This window comes from Myotis nattereri (genome assembly GCF_964212035.1).
Source record: "Myotis nattereri genome assembly, chromosome: 16".
Classification (NCBI taxonomy): Eukaryota; Metazoa; Chordata; class Mammalia; order Chiroptera; family Vespertilionidae; genus Myotis; species Myotis nattereri.
The window spans coordinates 24,687,580-24,701,350 of record NC_138091.1 but is presented as its reverse complement, the minus strand read 5'-3'; the positions used below and the strand labels follow the sequence as shown (position 1 = coordinate 24,701,350).

Below are 13,771 nucleotides of genomic sequence, written 5' to 3'. Positions count from 1 at the left end.
AGGGCATGTACCTTGGTTGCAGGAACATACCCAGTGGGGAGTGTGTAGGAGGCAGCTGATCGATGTTTCTAACTCTCTATCCCTCTTCCTTCCTCTCTGTAAAAAAAAATCAATAAAATATATTTTAAAAAAATTAATTTCACCTGTTTCTTTTTACCTTTTTAGTGTAGCTACTAGCAAATTTAAAATTACTAATGCGACTTCCATTTCTATTGGACAGCACTGCTCTAGAAACATAATAGCCCCCGACTGCATGGCGAACCTTTTGAGCTCGGCGTGTCCGCATTTTGAAAAACCCTAACTTAACTCTGGTGCTGTGTCACATATAGAAATTTTTTTAATATTTGCAACCACAGTAAAACAAAGATTTATATTTTTGATATTTTATATATTTAAATGCCATTTAACAAAGAAAAATCAACCAAAATGAGTTCGCATGTCACCTCTGACACGCGTATCATAGGTTTGCCATCACTGCACTAGAATTAACAGTTGCTTGAATGGAAAACTGGGAGAAAGAACGTTAGAGCACCAACTTAAGTCTGTGATTTCCCAAGACTCAGCAGAAGGAATCCCAAGGTATATTGGTATGTACTTCTGGTTTGAAAAGAGTCAACAGCCCTAGCCGGTTGCTCAGTGGTTAGAGCGTCAGCCCAGGGACTCATGGGTCTCAGGTTTGATTCTGGGTAAGAGCACATATACCTCAGTTGCAGGCTCAATCCCTGGCCCTGGTCAGGGTGCGGGAGGCAACCAATCAATGTGTGTCTCCCACATTGATATTTCTCTCTCTCCCCCACCCTTGCACTCTCTAAAAAAAAAAAAAAAAAAAAAATCAATGGACCCTGCCAGTGTGGTTCAGTGGTTGAGCTTTGACCCATGAACCAAGAGGTCATCAGTTTGATTCCTGGTCAGGGCACATGCCCGGGTTTTGGGATTGATCCCCAATAGGGGGCACATGGGAGGCAACTGATCAGTATTTCTATCTCTCTATCCACCTTCCTTCCTCTCTAAAATTATAATAATAAAAGCACAATATGCTAATTAGACCAGATATCCTTCCAGATGACCTTCTGGACAAAGCTGGGGCTGCAAGGGAAGCCGGAGTCCTGGGTGCCTGGACCGCCAGAGGGAAGCCGGTGCCAGCAGCCAGGAAAAGGAAGACCTACTCTTGCACAAATTTTGTGCATCGGGCCTCTAGTATATATATAAAAGCTTAATATGCAAAGTGTCCCCTCGAGAATTCAGCCGGGAGTTCAATCGCTCACTATGACGTGTGCTGACTACCAGGGGGCAGCGTGGAATGAAAGAAGGCCCTGGTCAGCAGCCGGCAGCTGGGGAAGGGAGGCCCCGGCTGACAGCCAGCAGCCGCTAGGGACCCTACCCATGCATGAATTTCGTGCACTGGGCCTCTAGTCTATAATAAAAGTGTAATATGCTAATTAGACCAGATGTCCTTCTGGACTAGGCAGCCGCCAGTGCTGCAAGGGAGGGATCCAGGCAGCCGCAGCTGCAAAGGCCTACTCTTGCACAAATTTTGTGCATTGGGCCTCTAGTCAATAATAAATATTTAAAATTATTTTTTTAAATGTGTGAATAGGAATGCTTAGCCCTTGTTGTAGTTGGTATGTCTGATGCCAGGTGTATAGCCAAAAGGATATGGTGTTTCCAGCAGCAAATTAAGGATATGGAGGGGTAGATGTGAGAAGGAAAATACCATTGTAAATAGGTAACATAAACAGAATTCATTTCTTGGTGTATAATAATTTTTTTTTAATTTGATGTTTTTTAAATTATAAAAATAGATACTTGTTACAGCAAATGAAACAATAAAATGCAAGGATGTATTAAAGGCAAAGCTCCCCTGCCTGAAGTAACCAAAGTGTGTACACTTTTATAAACATATATGCACACGTGTGTTTCATTTACATACACATACATTTTTTAAAAATATTTTTTTATTGATTTCAGAGAGAAAGGGAGAGGGAGAAAGAGATAGAAACATCAACAATGAGAGAGAATCATTGATCAGCTGCCTCCTGCATGCCCCATACTGGGGATTGAGCCCACAACCTGGGCATGTGCCATGACTGGGAATCGAACCACGACCTTCTGGTTCATAGGTTGATGCTCAACTACTCAGCCACACCAGCTGGGCGACACACACACATTTATTTTATCCAGAAAATTAACTGATATGCAGACTGGGGTCTCTGGGATTGAGAGCTAGTGCCTTTCTATTTTTTCTGTTCTCTTTCCACTTGCATTACTCCTCTCTTCCATTCTTTTTCATGTTCTCTCTCTCTCTCTCACACACACACACACACATACACACAAGGTTGGGAAAGTAGGCATTGAGTTCTTTACATCAATGATAACAAAGAATCATTGCTCTGCTGCTTCAGGGATCAAGCCTGCAACTCGGGTATATGCCCTGACCAGGAATGGAAATGTGATTTCCTGATTCATAGGTCAGTGCTCAACCACTGAGCCACTGTGGCTGGGCTGTGTTATAGACATTAACTGTCATCACATTGTGAGTATTTTTTAAGATCTATTTTTTTGTCCATTGGCTTTATTAACTTTTTAAAATATTTTTATTGATTTTTAGAAAGAGAGGAAGAGAGAGGGATAGAGATAGAAACATCAATGAGAGAAAAACATCAACATCAGTCAGCTACCTTCTGCACAGCCCTTGCTGGGGATTGAGCCCGCAACCGGGACATGTGCCCTGACAAGGAATCAAATCAGTGACCTCTTGGTTCCTGGGTTGATGCTCAATGCTGAGCCACACCAGCTAGGCTGTCCATTGGCTTTATTAATGCAATCTTGAGCCATACAAAGATCAAACTTATGTGGTCATGAAGTTTTTCCTTTCAGAGCATCTGGATTTCTTGAGTGATTCATTCATCAACTTTTTAAGTAAATGTTTTCCGTTTTCTTTTATAGTGTCTCCATTTTCTTTCTTGGTTTAGGTATCTCCTCCAGTCCCTGAATGTAGGTCTAGTCTCCCAAATGTTCTTCTGAGATTCTTAATGTTTTGATGTTCACATTTAAAGCCTTAATGTATTTGGAATTAAGTTTTGTAGGGACCCAACTATTTAAAAATAATTGTACTTCTTTAAATTTTAGGATTAGAGATTGCTTATTTTGTAAAAATCCAATTCCATAACCCAAATCAGCAATTCAGAAATATCCACCAGGCAGTTCTTCTGAGTGAACTCAAGGATGAAACCATCCTTGAGTTACTACTGTTACGATGGAGTACTGAACAAAGGAGGCAATGTGACAATTCTATAAGCCAACAAAACTCAGAGAGAGGCTAGTGAAATCTGAAATAATAACATGTTCTCAGAATATAAGCAAAACCAACCTGTAGGAAAGAAGGTATTTTTTGTTTTTAAATCATTCTTGATTAATCTATTAGAACTCTTTATAGCGGCTGTACTAATTTGCTAGGGCTGCCATAACAAAGTACCAAAGACTGGGTGGCTTAAACAACAGAAATTTATTTTTTCATAATTCCAGAAGCTAAAAGTCTGAGATCAAGGTGTCAGCAGGGTTGGTTTCTTCTGAGGCTTCTCTCGTTGGCTTGTAGATGTCTGTCTCCTAGTATTTTCATATGGGCTTCCCTCTGTGTGTCTGTGTCCTAATTTCCCCTTCTTTATAAGGACACCCATCATATTGGATTAGGGCTCACCATATGACCTCATTTTAACTTAATTACATCTTTAAAGACCCTATCTCCAAATGCAATCACATTCTTAAGTACTGGGGATTAGGACTTCAGCATGTGAGTTGAGGGAGAGACATAATACAGCACATTCAAGAGGTTAATAATACAATGAGTATTATTTTATTTCATTAATTTAATTTTTTTTAAAGCTTTGACAAGATTTTTACATTGAAAACTACTTTAAGAAGTAACCAAAGAGCCTCAGCTGGGTGGCTCAGTTGGTTGGAGCATTGACCTATACACCAAAATGTTTTCTGGTTTGATTCCTAGTCAGGGTACATACCTAGGTTTTGGGTTCCATCCCCGGTCGGGGTGTGTAAGGGAGACAACTGATCAATGTTGCTCTCTCTCCCCCTTCCTCTCTCTCTAAAATCAATAAAACATATCCTCAAATGAGGATTAAAAAAAAGAGGTAACCAAGGAATTGAGATTACCAGTTTTTAAAATTAATGAACAAGTAAACAAATGAACAGTTCAATATATGATAAAGTAACTTAGTTTAAAGGTGAGAAACTGAGTAGAGCTACAAAGACACTTTTCTAGAACAGGAATATAAGGATTGGTGTTGAGGCTAATCTTAAATTCTTTAAAAAAAAAAAAAAAAAGGGCAGAAGGGAACTCTGGCTGGCTGGCTCAATTGGTTGCAGTGTTGTCCTGTACACCAAAAAGGCTGCTCGTTCAATCCCCAGTCAGGGCATGTACGACAGGCAACCAATCAATGTTTCTTTCTCTCTCTCTCTCTCTCTCTCTCTCTCTCTGTCTCTCTCTGTCTCTCTCTGTCTCTCTGTCTCTCTCTCTCTCTAAATCAATAAAAAACAAGCATATCCTCAGGTGAGAATTTTTTTTAAAAAAAGAAGGGAGTACAGGGTAAAATATCCATATTTACAGGTGTATCTGTTTTCTTCTAGGTAATGAAAAATCAAAGAACAGCATTAAACTTAAAAGATCATTTCAGGTTGTATATTTTTAAAAATTTAAGTGAATTTAATATAAATAAATAAAGGTATTACATTTATAGGTCAGTGATTCTGAATGATAGGAGAGGGTGATGGAAAGAATGTCTTACAGGGATGAACATATCAAAACTAGGGCGCATGGCACAATGCTCTTTTCAAATTATACTGTCTGAAACTTTGATTTTCTGTCATCCCCTCCACACTACCCTGAAAATCACTGTTGTAGTGCACCATCGATTGAAAAGAGTATGATAATAATATCCTTACTTGGTAAGAAATTATTCAAACTACACTTATATAATCATAGTCTCTAAGCAATCTAGTATGACCTAGGAAAGGGACCTAGTGACATTATGTTAACCATGTCCTAAAGTCTTTAACCCAATATACTTCATGACCAGAGAAGCTATATAATGTTGGGTGACCTGAACATTAATTAACACTGGGCCAGACACATAGTTTCATAAAATAATCTGCCCTTTGAAAAAGCATCACAGATATCTGAAACCCATTCCCCACAATTAAGAACCAGTGGCTAGCCCAGCCGGAGTGCCTCAGTTGGGTGAGTGCCGTCCTGTGCACCAAAAGATTGCCAGTTCATTCAATGTTTCTCTCTCACATTGATATTTCTGTTCCTTTCTCTCTCTCCTCTCTCTCTCTCTCTCTCCATGTCCTTGGATGAGGATTTAAAAAAAACCCCAAAACTAGTGGCTATAAACCAGTCATTTTATACATAGGAAACTAAAATCCAGAGAGGTTACAATGACTTCTGTAAAGACACCGAGATAGTATTGGTGGATCCAGGAACCAGGTCTAAATTCCAATACTGTTAACTACTATTTTAGAAATCATTATTTCTATTTCTAGTATTCAGGGATTGTTGTTTTTTAATACGTTTTTATTGATTTTAAAGAGACGAAGGGAGAGGGAGAGAAAGAGAAACATCATCAATCGGCTGCCTACTGCATGCCTCCTACTGGGGAGTGAGGTCACAACCCAAGTATGTGCCCTGACCAGGAATGGAACCGATGACCTCTTGGTGCATGGTATGACACTTAATCCACTGAGCCACACTGGCCGGGCAGTATTCATGATTTTTATCCAATGTACAGTCTGGTCACTGCAACTTAAATGTAAATAAAAGCTTAAAAAGCTCAGCCAGCCCAGTTGGCGTGACTCAGTGGTTGAACATCAACCTATGAACTAGAAGGTCATGGTTCGATTCCCAGTCGGGCATATGCCAGAGTTGTGGGCTTGATCCCCAGTGTGGGGCATGCAGGAGGCAGTGATCAACAATTCTCTCTCATAATTGATGTTTCTATCTCTTTCTCCCTCCCCCTTCCTCTCTGAAATCAATAATAAATGTTTTTTAAAAGCTAAAAAGTATCTAAGAGAAATAAATGAAATAATAAAAAAGATTAGATACACTCTTTTATTTATTTATATGCCAACCTCATTCCCAAAGGGCTTACAAAGATGCAGATAATATAGTAAGATAAAAAATTAAAACATAGGAAAATGAAACCAAGAATGTGGCTAGCTTACAATATACATAACATGAAGTCCTAAACACTTGCTGGATGGAAGCAGCCACCAATTGGCTCTAAGTAGTTTAGCATCAATATGAAGAGAAAAATACAGTCAGTAGAATATTTAGCTTCTTTAAGGTAAAACCAAACAGCAATTCAGGAAAAGCACAACTGGATTCAGAGAAAATTTATCCTATGCATCTTTAAAAAGAACATTATGAATATAGTCATAAATACCCTTTACAGTTTCTATAGCAATTAACTTTCATAGGGATTTGATACGAATTGCCAAAGTGCAACCCAGAAAAAGCAATTCTAAAGAGGCCGATAAAATACTAGCAATGTACAGGGAAAATCTGGCATAATCCAGGGACAGAATTAAAAGAAGTACACAGAATACCTGCCAGACTTTTTGGTTTGGAAAAAGAGATCAGATATAATTGAAGAATAATAAAAATGAAGCTTTATGCCGAGGCCGGTTTGGCTCAGTGGATGGAGCGTCGGCCTGCGGACTGGGAGGTCCCGGGTTCGATTCCGGTCGGGGGGCATGTGCCTGGGTTGCGGGCATATCCCCGGTGGGAGATGTGCAGGAGGCAGCTGATCGATGTTTCTCTCTCATCGATGTTTCTAACTCTCTATCTCTCTCCCTTCCTCTCTGTAAAAAATCAATAAGATATATTTAAAAAAAAAAAATGAAGCTTTAGAGAAGTTAAAGAAAAATTTAAAGAATAAAGGCCAGAAATGTATACAAATTTAAGGTCCAGATGACTTTTCTCACTAAGGGAAAAGGTTCTTAAATTTTAAGGTTGAGCCCTAGCCGGTTGGGCTCAGTAGATAAGAGCATCAGCCTGAGGACTGAAGGATCATGTGTATGATCACCTGGGTTGGGGGCTGGATCCCGGCCCTGGTCTGGGCACGTGCGGGAGGCAGCCAATCGATGTTTCTCTCCCTCTGTGTTCCTCCACTCTCTAAAAATCAATGGAAAAATATCCTCAGGTGAGGATTAACAAAAATAAAAAAAAAAAATTTTAAGGTTGATGTCATGCCTCTTAATCCCTTGGTTTGCCCATTAGAACTGAATCCTGGGATGTGTAGGGCAATGATCGATTTAAGAATCCTAATGTCTTTCAAAGGGGTTTTGATTTGGAAGAAATTTGTAAAACTATTTCAATTACCTCTCAAGACATTTACCCTACCCATGTTTCAGTCCCTATTTATTCTCTTCCTCACATTTGGCTGTTATAATTCACTTAAAATTTTTTTTTTAAATTTATTAACAGACTGGCTTTGGCCCCCAGAATCATATGCTTTAGGTGTATACCTGGGTTGAAATGCCAGCTTTTGAGACCTCTGAAAAATATTCATACTGCTTCTAACAAGCCTGTTAAACACATAAATAGCACCTTGGAAAATCATCAAGTGTTATTATTGCTCAAAGAAAGAAACGTGATTCAAAAACAAGGAGGGGGGAAAAGTGAAATAAGACTCTGGCTAAAAGCTTCAGGGTATGAGCACTAGAGAAATAAAGCAGAGGAAAAAGTCAACACTTTGATCTGAGATGTTGAATTGAGAGGTGTGTTGTATAATAGGGGAAGAGCTAGGTCAGTCGTGGCTGCCAATAACAGAATGCCCAAGATTTAAACTCAGGTACAATGCCTAGAACAGCAGTCGCCAACTGGTGGTCCACGGACCACTGGTGGTCCATGAGGTCTGAAAGGTTGGCGACCACTGGCCTAGAACAAGCATGTCACACTCACGGCCCAGCCACGTTTGACATGTTTGGCCTAGAAGAACAATAAGAGGCTACAAAGTAAAAACAAACTGGATCATCGAGGTGGTCATACTGAGTTGGCAATGGAGGAGATGCTCAGGTTTCCAGATGGGCCCCAGTTTATAGTAGAGGGGGCTCAAGCAAGTCCAGGGTAGACCAGATAGGACTCCAGGTTACAGTCAAAGTCCTTGAACAGCATGGACTCTGATGGACTAGGCTGGGTAGCTTGAGTCTCCATGACAAAGTTCACTGGCTGTTTCTGTAGGAGCTCTGGGTCAAAGGCCACACCCCGAAAGAAAGGGTGGACCTGGAATCGATGCAAATGATGTAGACGCTGGAGGGGATTCTGGCATAAGAGCTGAAGGGAAACAGAGCAACAAGGAATAGGGACCGGGATGGGAAAGGGGCTGTTAACAGAGAAGCTGGAAAGGGAAAAAGAAATTCATGGAAAAGAAAAAGAAAAAAAAGAAATTAAAAAAAAATAAAAGAAGTTCATGGAGCTGTGGAGGGCAGAAAAAAGAACCCTGAAGAGGAAAGGACTTGTAAAAGAGGGAAATAGGCTAATTTGGGGGCAAACGCAGGAATAAAGGAGCTGTATTGGTAAGAAAGCAGCACTGGCCCACTCTCTCAGAAGTGACCTGTATGTTATGGATGGCTAGGATATTTGGAGGACCAGGAACTCAGGAATGAAATTTTAAATGCTGGTTAGAGGGCAAGTGGTGACACATAGTACTTGATGAAGTTGAAGAAGTTGGCCATCTGCCACCACCTCCCCCCCCCAAATAATCACAGGAATGGGGAAATACCACTTCAATGATAGGGAAAGGAGAGAGTGAATAGTTAGTTTGGTAATGAAAAAGGAAAGTGTGCTCATCCTTACCTCATGGAGTAGAAGTGAGAGCCCCTGGTTAAGAGAAGCTGGGATCTCAGAGTCAAAGTGGGTCACACTTGCCAGCATGGTCACATGATCTCTCTCTGCAGCCACTGGGAACTAAGTTGAGGGGTGGGAGGGTGTCATTTCTTAGTAAGAAAAAGGCAAGGTTTCCTAAGGTCTTCCTTCTTCCCACCACAAGACAAAACTCCTCTTTTCTGCCCAGCATCACTACCATTCTCTCACCTCTCCAGTTGCCAGAGAGAAAAGCAAAACACCCAGGGACCACCAATCAGCCGCATGGTTGTAAGGCCCTCCTCTCAGGACCTCTGGGGCTATAGATTTGAAAGATAGTTGTCATTGACATCTGTTGCCTATCCTCTTGCCCAATTCTTACCCACCTGCTTTGGCCTTTTTCTTACCCATGTATTGAAGAGTGCCACAAATAGTATAGGCTCGAGCTCCTTGGGGCAGGTGGCGGGAAAGACCAAAGTCTGTCAGTTTCAGATGACCTATATAAAAGATAATGCAACAGCACCACTCTGTTCCATCCCTCATCAGCCCTGGCGCATTCCCAAACTTGAAGTACCTCGCATTCCGGGGCTAGGAAAAGAAAAGGATTTACCTCGTTTATCCAGGAGGATATTCTCCATCTGAAAAATCACAGGAGAGAAAGTATTATTCATCTTACTCATTTCAACCCTCTTTCATTGTGTATACCCCCCAGCTGAAGAAGATGCCCTACTCAACATTCAGGTCTACACATGGAAGGTCCTTGCCCAAATCTTTAGCACCCACGAGGGTCCCAAGGTGAGTTGTTCTCAGCTCCCCCATGCCTTCTTGGACCTGTGGAACTTACTAAGGCACCTCCTCAGACAAAGAAAAAAAGCACTTAACTCTACCTTCACATCCCGATGGATGATGCCCAAGTCATGGAGATAGCCTGTGGATGACAGCAAGCAGGGGGTGTGCTGAAGCACTCCTGTCCTTTCCAGTTTCCCTGGTAGTCCCACCCCATCCCTATCCCTGTTCTTTAATCTCTAGCATTAATATGAATTCTTTTTTTTTTTTTTTGGCCCCCATTCGATTAATTCTTCCCTCATTTCCATTACCACTCCCGTTTCACTTACACAGCACCAGGACCAGTTCAGCAGCAAAGAGGCGGATGGAAGCCTCAGTAAAGCAGCCAACAGCAGACCACAAGGAGTACAGATCTGTGCTACAGTAGCTGCACACTGCAAAGTACCAAAAGTCTAGGCATTACCTGAGGGCTACTGTGCCGGGCTCAAGGCATTATAGGCCTCCTGCCCAACCTGGTGCCACATGCTATATGTTCCCTCTCCAGGAGAGAAGTGCTGTGAGAAAGGGAACAGAACAAAGGCAGAACAAGCCAAAGGGACGGGTAATCTCAGGTGGGGAGAACGGTAGAGGGACCTTGGGAATGAGGAGAGAGACCACTCACTAATGAAGAGGTGCCGTTTTCCCTGCCAGCTGTCTCCCAAACCGTGTACAAAAGGATGGTCAATCTGTCGCTAGGGACAAAGTAAACAGGAAATTAGGGAAGAACAGGATAACTGAAGATCAAGGCAACCAAGAAGTCAATGTCTGCCTGGTAATCCAGGAACCAGCATAATATTAAGAAACACACTGGGACATCCTGGAGAGATTTCCCTGGCACCACAGGCTGAGGTGACGCCTAAGATGAGGCTGAGCTCGCCCAGGAGGGGCAGCAATGCTGGAGGAAGCTGCTGCACCTGCGTAGGGGGAGGCCTCTACCCAGCACAAGGAGGAAGAGGGGGAGGAGGAGGATTGAGAGGGAGGTAGGGAGGAGGAAGATTTTACTATGCATTTTACTGTATGCCAACAGAAGTTGGGGATAAAGGTAACTGTCGGCAAATCTTGGTGACAACACAACAAATGCTTCTTCAGAAAAAACTAGTCCCTCTAAAGACACCGTGCGGTGTCTCAGAAACCCATGATAGCAGTAACATGGTAAAGAAGAAGGTGGCATCTGAGCTCCCCCAGGATGTGCCAGGTACAGCGTACAGTGTGTCAATGCCTCTAATGGGGGGAATGCGTCCCCTTCTGTAGTAAAAGCTGAATGTCACCTAAAACTTTAAAGTATATGTTCATTCATCCTGCTTGCTCACATAAGTGCCATCCCTGACTGCTAAATTGTCACCTAACATTTGTCAAACTCATCATAATCTTCATTTTAAAGTTTGTTTAGTTGTTTTTGTCTAATAGACTTATCTGTGTATTTTATCGCCAAACCATGTTAGCAGATATTTTAGTTTTAAGTACTTACACACTCAGTGTTGAATGATTTGACATTCCAATTCTGTATATGCTAACAGATTAATTGTATGTTTGCATGTGCTCGTGTAGTTTTTCTTTAACATTTCAAATCATAATAGAAAACCATTGTCATAAAATTTTTTGCAAGATATATTTGACATAAAATTTTAAGTTAATCAGTAATTCATTTTAAGCTTCTTAAAATATAAGCAAAACAATAAACACTGATGATTCCACTAAAAATCAAGAATTATAGTTAATAACCTTGATGGAAATCCTAAATTTTTTTCCTACATATTATAAAAATATTACATAATCTTTTCTCCCTCCAGTGCCTTTATTTTAGTTTTTCTGGTAGGAATGTAGGGATATCTTATTCTGGTTTGAACTTGCAGTTCCCTGGTGACTAAGGATGTTAAGCACCTTTCCGTGTGTATGTATGTGTATATATACATACACATATGCAGGTCACTTGCATGTCTGCTTTTGTGAAGTGCCTGTGAGCTCCTTTCTTCATTTTCTATTAAGTGCTTTCTTTTTTGTGGTTGTTTCATGGGTGAGGGTAAATCCAGTCCCTCTACTCCATCTTGACTGGAAGCATTAGTTCCTACATTGATTTCTTTTTAAGTGTTAACCCAATCTCATATTCCTAGAATAAATACAACTTGGTTGTGATCTATTTTCATTCTTATGTATTGCTTATTATTTTGTTTATAATTTTTATATCTATTTTCATGAGTGAAATTGGCTTATAGTTTTCCTTCTCTGATAATGTCCATGCCAGGCTTATATTGGCTTCAGAAAATGAGTGGGAACCAGTTCCCAACCACAAACAAAAAAAGGACTTAGACTAACTCTGCTGATAGCTACTTTTCCTAGGATCTACTCGGTTGAAGCCAAGGGAGGGGCAGAACCAGGAAAACCAGGACAGTTGGACAAGAGAGGTGCTTTCTCCACCTTAGTTCTTCCTAGGATCCTTCCCAGGGCCCTGTGCGTACCTGGATGCTAACCTCCTCTTTGCACTGCCTCAGGATGTCCTTCTGGAGGACCTTGACCTTGGGCACCACCTATAAAAGGATAGAAATGATGACTCCTAGAGGGGAATAGTGCTATTGAATTGTTTATTCCTCCGAATCTTTCTGGAACCAAAACTGGAGGCAGGGACTAGAAAATAATGTGGAAGGATATCTAGGTCCCTACCTTCACTGCAAATATTGCTTTCTGGCCACAGTCTAGCACCTTGAAGACAGTTCCAAAGGAGCCTTTAGCCACAAGGCCTAAAACCTGTACAGAAAAATGGAGAACAGGGAAATTGAGACTCTGGTTATTTCTAAATTTCTCACCAAGACTGAGACCCCTTCCAGTGATTCCATTGACCTACCTTTAGCTGCTGATGCTCCCTAAGGGGCCTAATGGGAAACTCCGGCAGAAAGAGGTTGATGAACTGAGGCACTGGCCACTCAGACAGAGGCTTCTCTACTAGCAGTGAAGCTGGCTCCTGATGCTGGCACAGATGCCCCCGTAGTCCCCACAGTTCTTCCAGGCCTGACCTGGTGGTCCCCACACCTGACCAGAGGCTCTTCCAGCCTCGGACCCAGGGGCCCTGGATGTTGCTACCCTGCTGAGAACCAAGGGAGCCACTCTAAACCTTCTGCCACTCAGGCATTACAGGTTCTGCCCATCTCAGCAGGTGCTCTCTCTAATTTCAACCCGAGAGATATATTTTTGAGACTAGGCAAAATCGCCACTACTACTATTGCTTTGGACCAAGAAAGGTCTAGATTTCCTGACTATAATTCACATCCTCTAGGAAAGCAGTATTTGGACATTTTCCCCATGAGGCATCAAAGATTCAGCCTGCACCTCCCAGTATGGAGGTATACTTTCACAGTATAGCCTCCCAACCCCCACAGTGGGCATCACTAACATGCTCCACATCAGCCTGAAGCCCAGGTTTCCTTCACCTCCCCTAAACAGGCTGCCAGAGCCCACAGCCTACCTTATTAGAAAGAGCCACCTGGGCATGTTGCCCCTGCCGACAGTACACTGTTCCCATTCCCAGCCTCTGCCTCTTCCTCCTTTGACTAAATCTGCTGTCCCAGTTACATAAGCAGTTCCTCCCCCCAATGCTACATTACACATGAGCCCTGCCTCTTACTTGCTGTTCATAACTAGAGATGCAAGTGATGCAACCAAACCTCACCTTTATCCCCAAATCCTATCATCCTTGGTTAAGAAGAGGTTTATAACCAGAATTAAAATGTGCAGAGAACTATCAGCATAGGGCCAGTATCACACCAGAGCTGGGATGGGAAATATCTGTGATACATTATTAAGCAGGAGGGAAGAAGCCAACCTCTCGTAAGAGTGGCAGCTAGAGATGTGTCTTAGGTTGATGGAGAGGGAAGGATACATACAGGTTGAACCCATGCACTCAACACACACATAAAAAAAAACAGCATCAAATTTAAAATATATTTTTTCTCTTTAAATCATTTTCTTACCATTCTCCAGGGCATTCCCCAGGGGGACCTATGGCCAGCCCTGGCTCCTACTGTCATCTCCCCAAGTGAGCCTGGCACAAATTGGGGGAGGGGCTGATTCCCCCCATAA

General features: G+C 41.9%; 1 protein-coding gene across 2 annotated transcripts; it reads right to left on the bottom strand.

Annotated features, from left to right (window-relative positions):
- Positions 1-6,109: 6,109 nt before the first annotated feature.
- On the bottom strand, positions 6,110-13,238 carry RSKR (ribosomal protein S6 kinase related; the record flags this gene model as incomplete). 2 transcript variants are annotated; one of them, XM_081109581.1, is made up of 12 exons in its annotated part: positions 6,110-8,347; positions 8,870-8,980; positions 9,107-9,195; positions 9,283-9,372; positions 9,486-9,513; positions 9,763-9,803; positions 9,991-10,095; positions 10,323-10,392; positions 12,157-12,225; positions 12,359-12,442; positions 12,540-12,776; positions 13,158-13,238. In XM_081109581.1, the coding sequence occupies 12 exons, from the start codon at positions 13,212-13,214 to the stop codon at positions 8,126-8,128; spliced, it is 1,203 nt and encodes a 400-aa protein (XP_080965707.1). In that variant the 3' UTR covers positions 6,110-8,125. The 2 variants fall into 2 exon arrangements, with proteins under 2 accessions (XP_080965707.1, XP_080965706.1); XM_081109580.1 differs by having other exon boundaries at positions 12,540-12,779; positions 13,158-13,214.
- Positions 13,239-13,771: the final 533 nt, after the last annotated feature.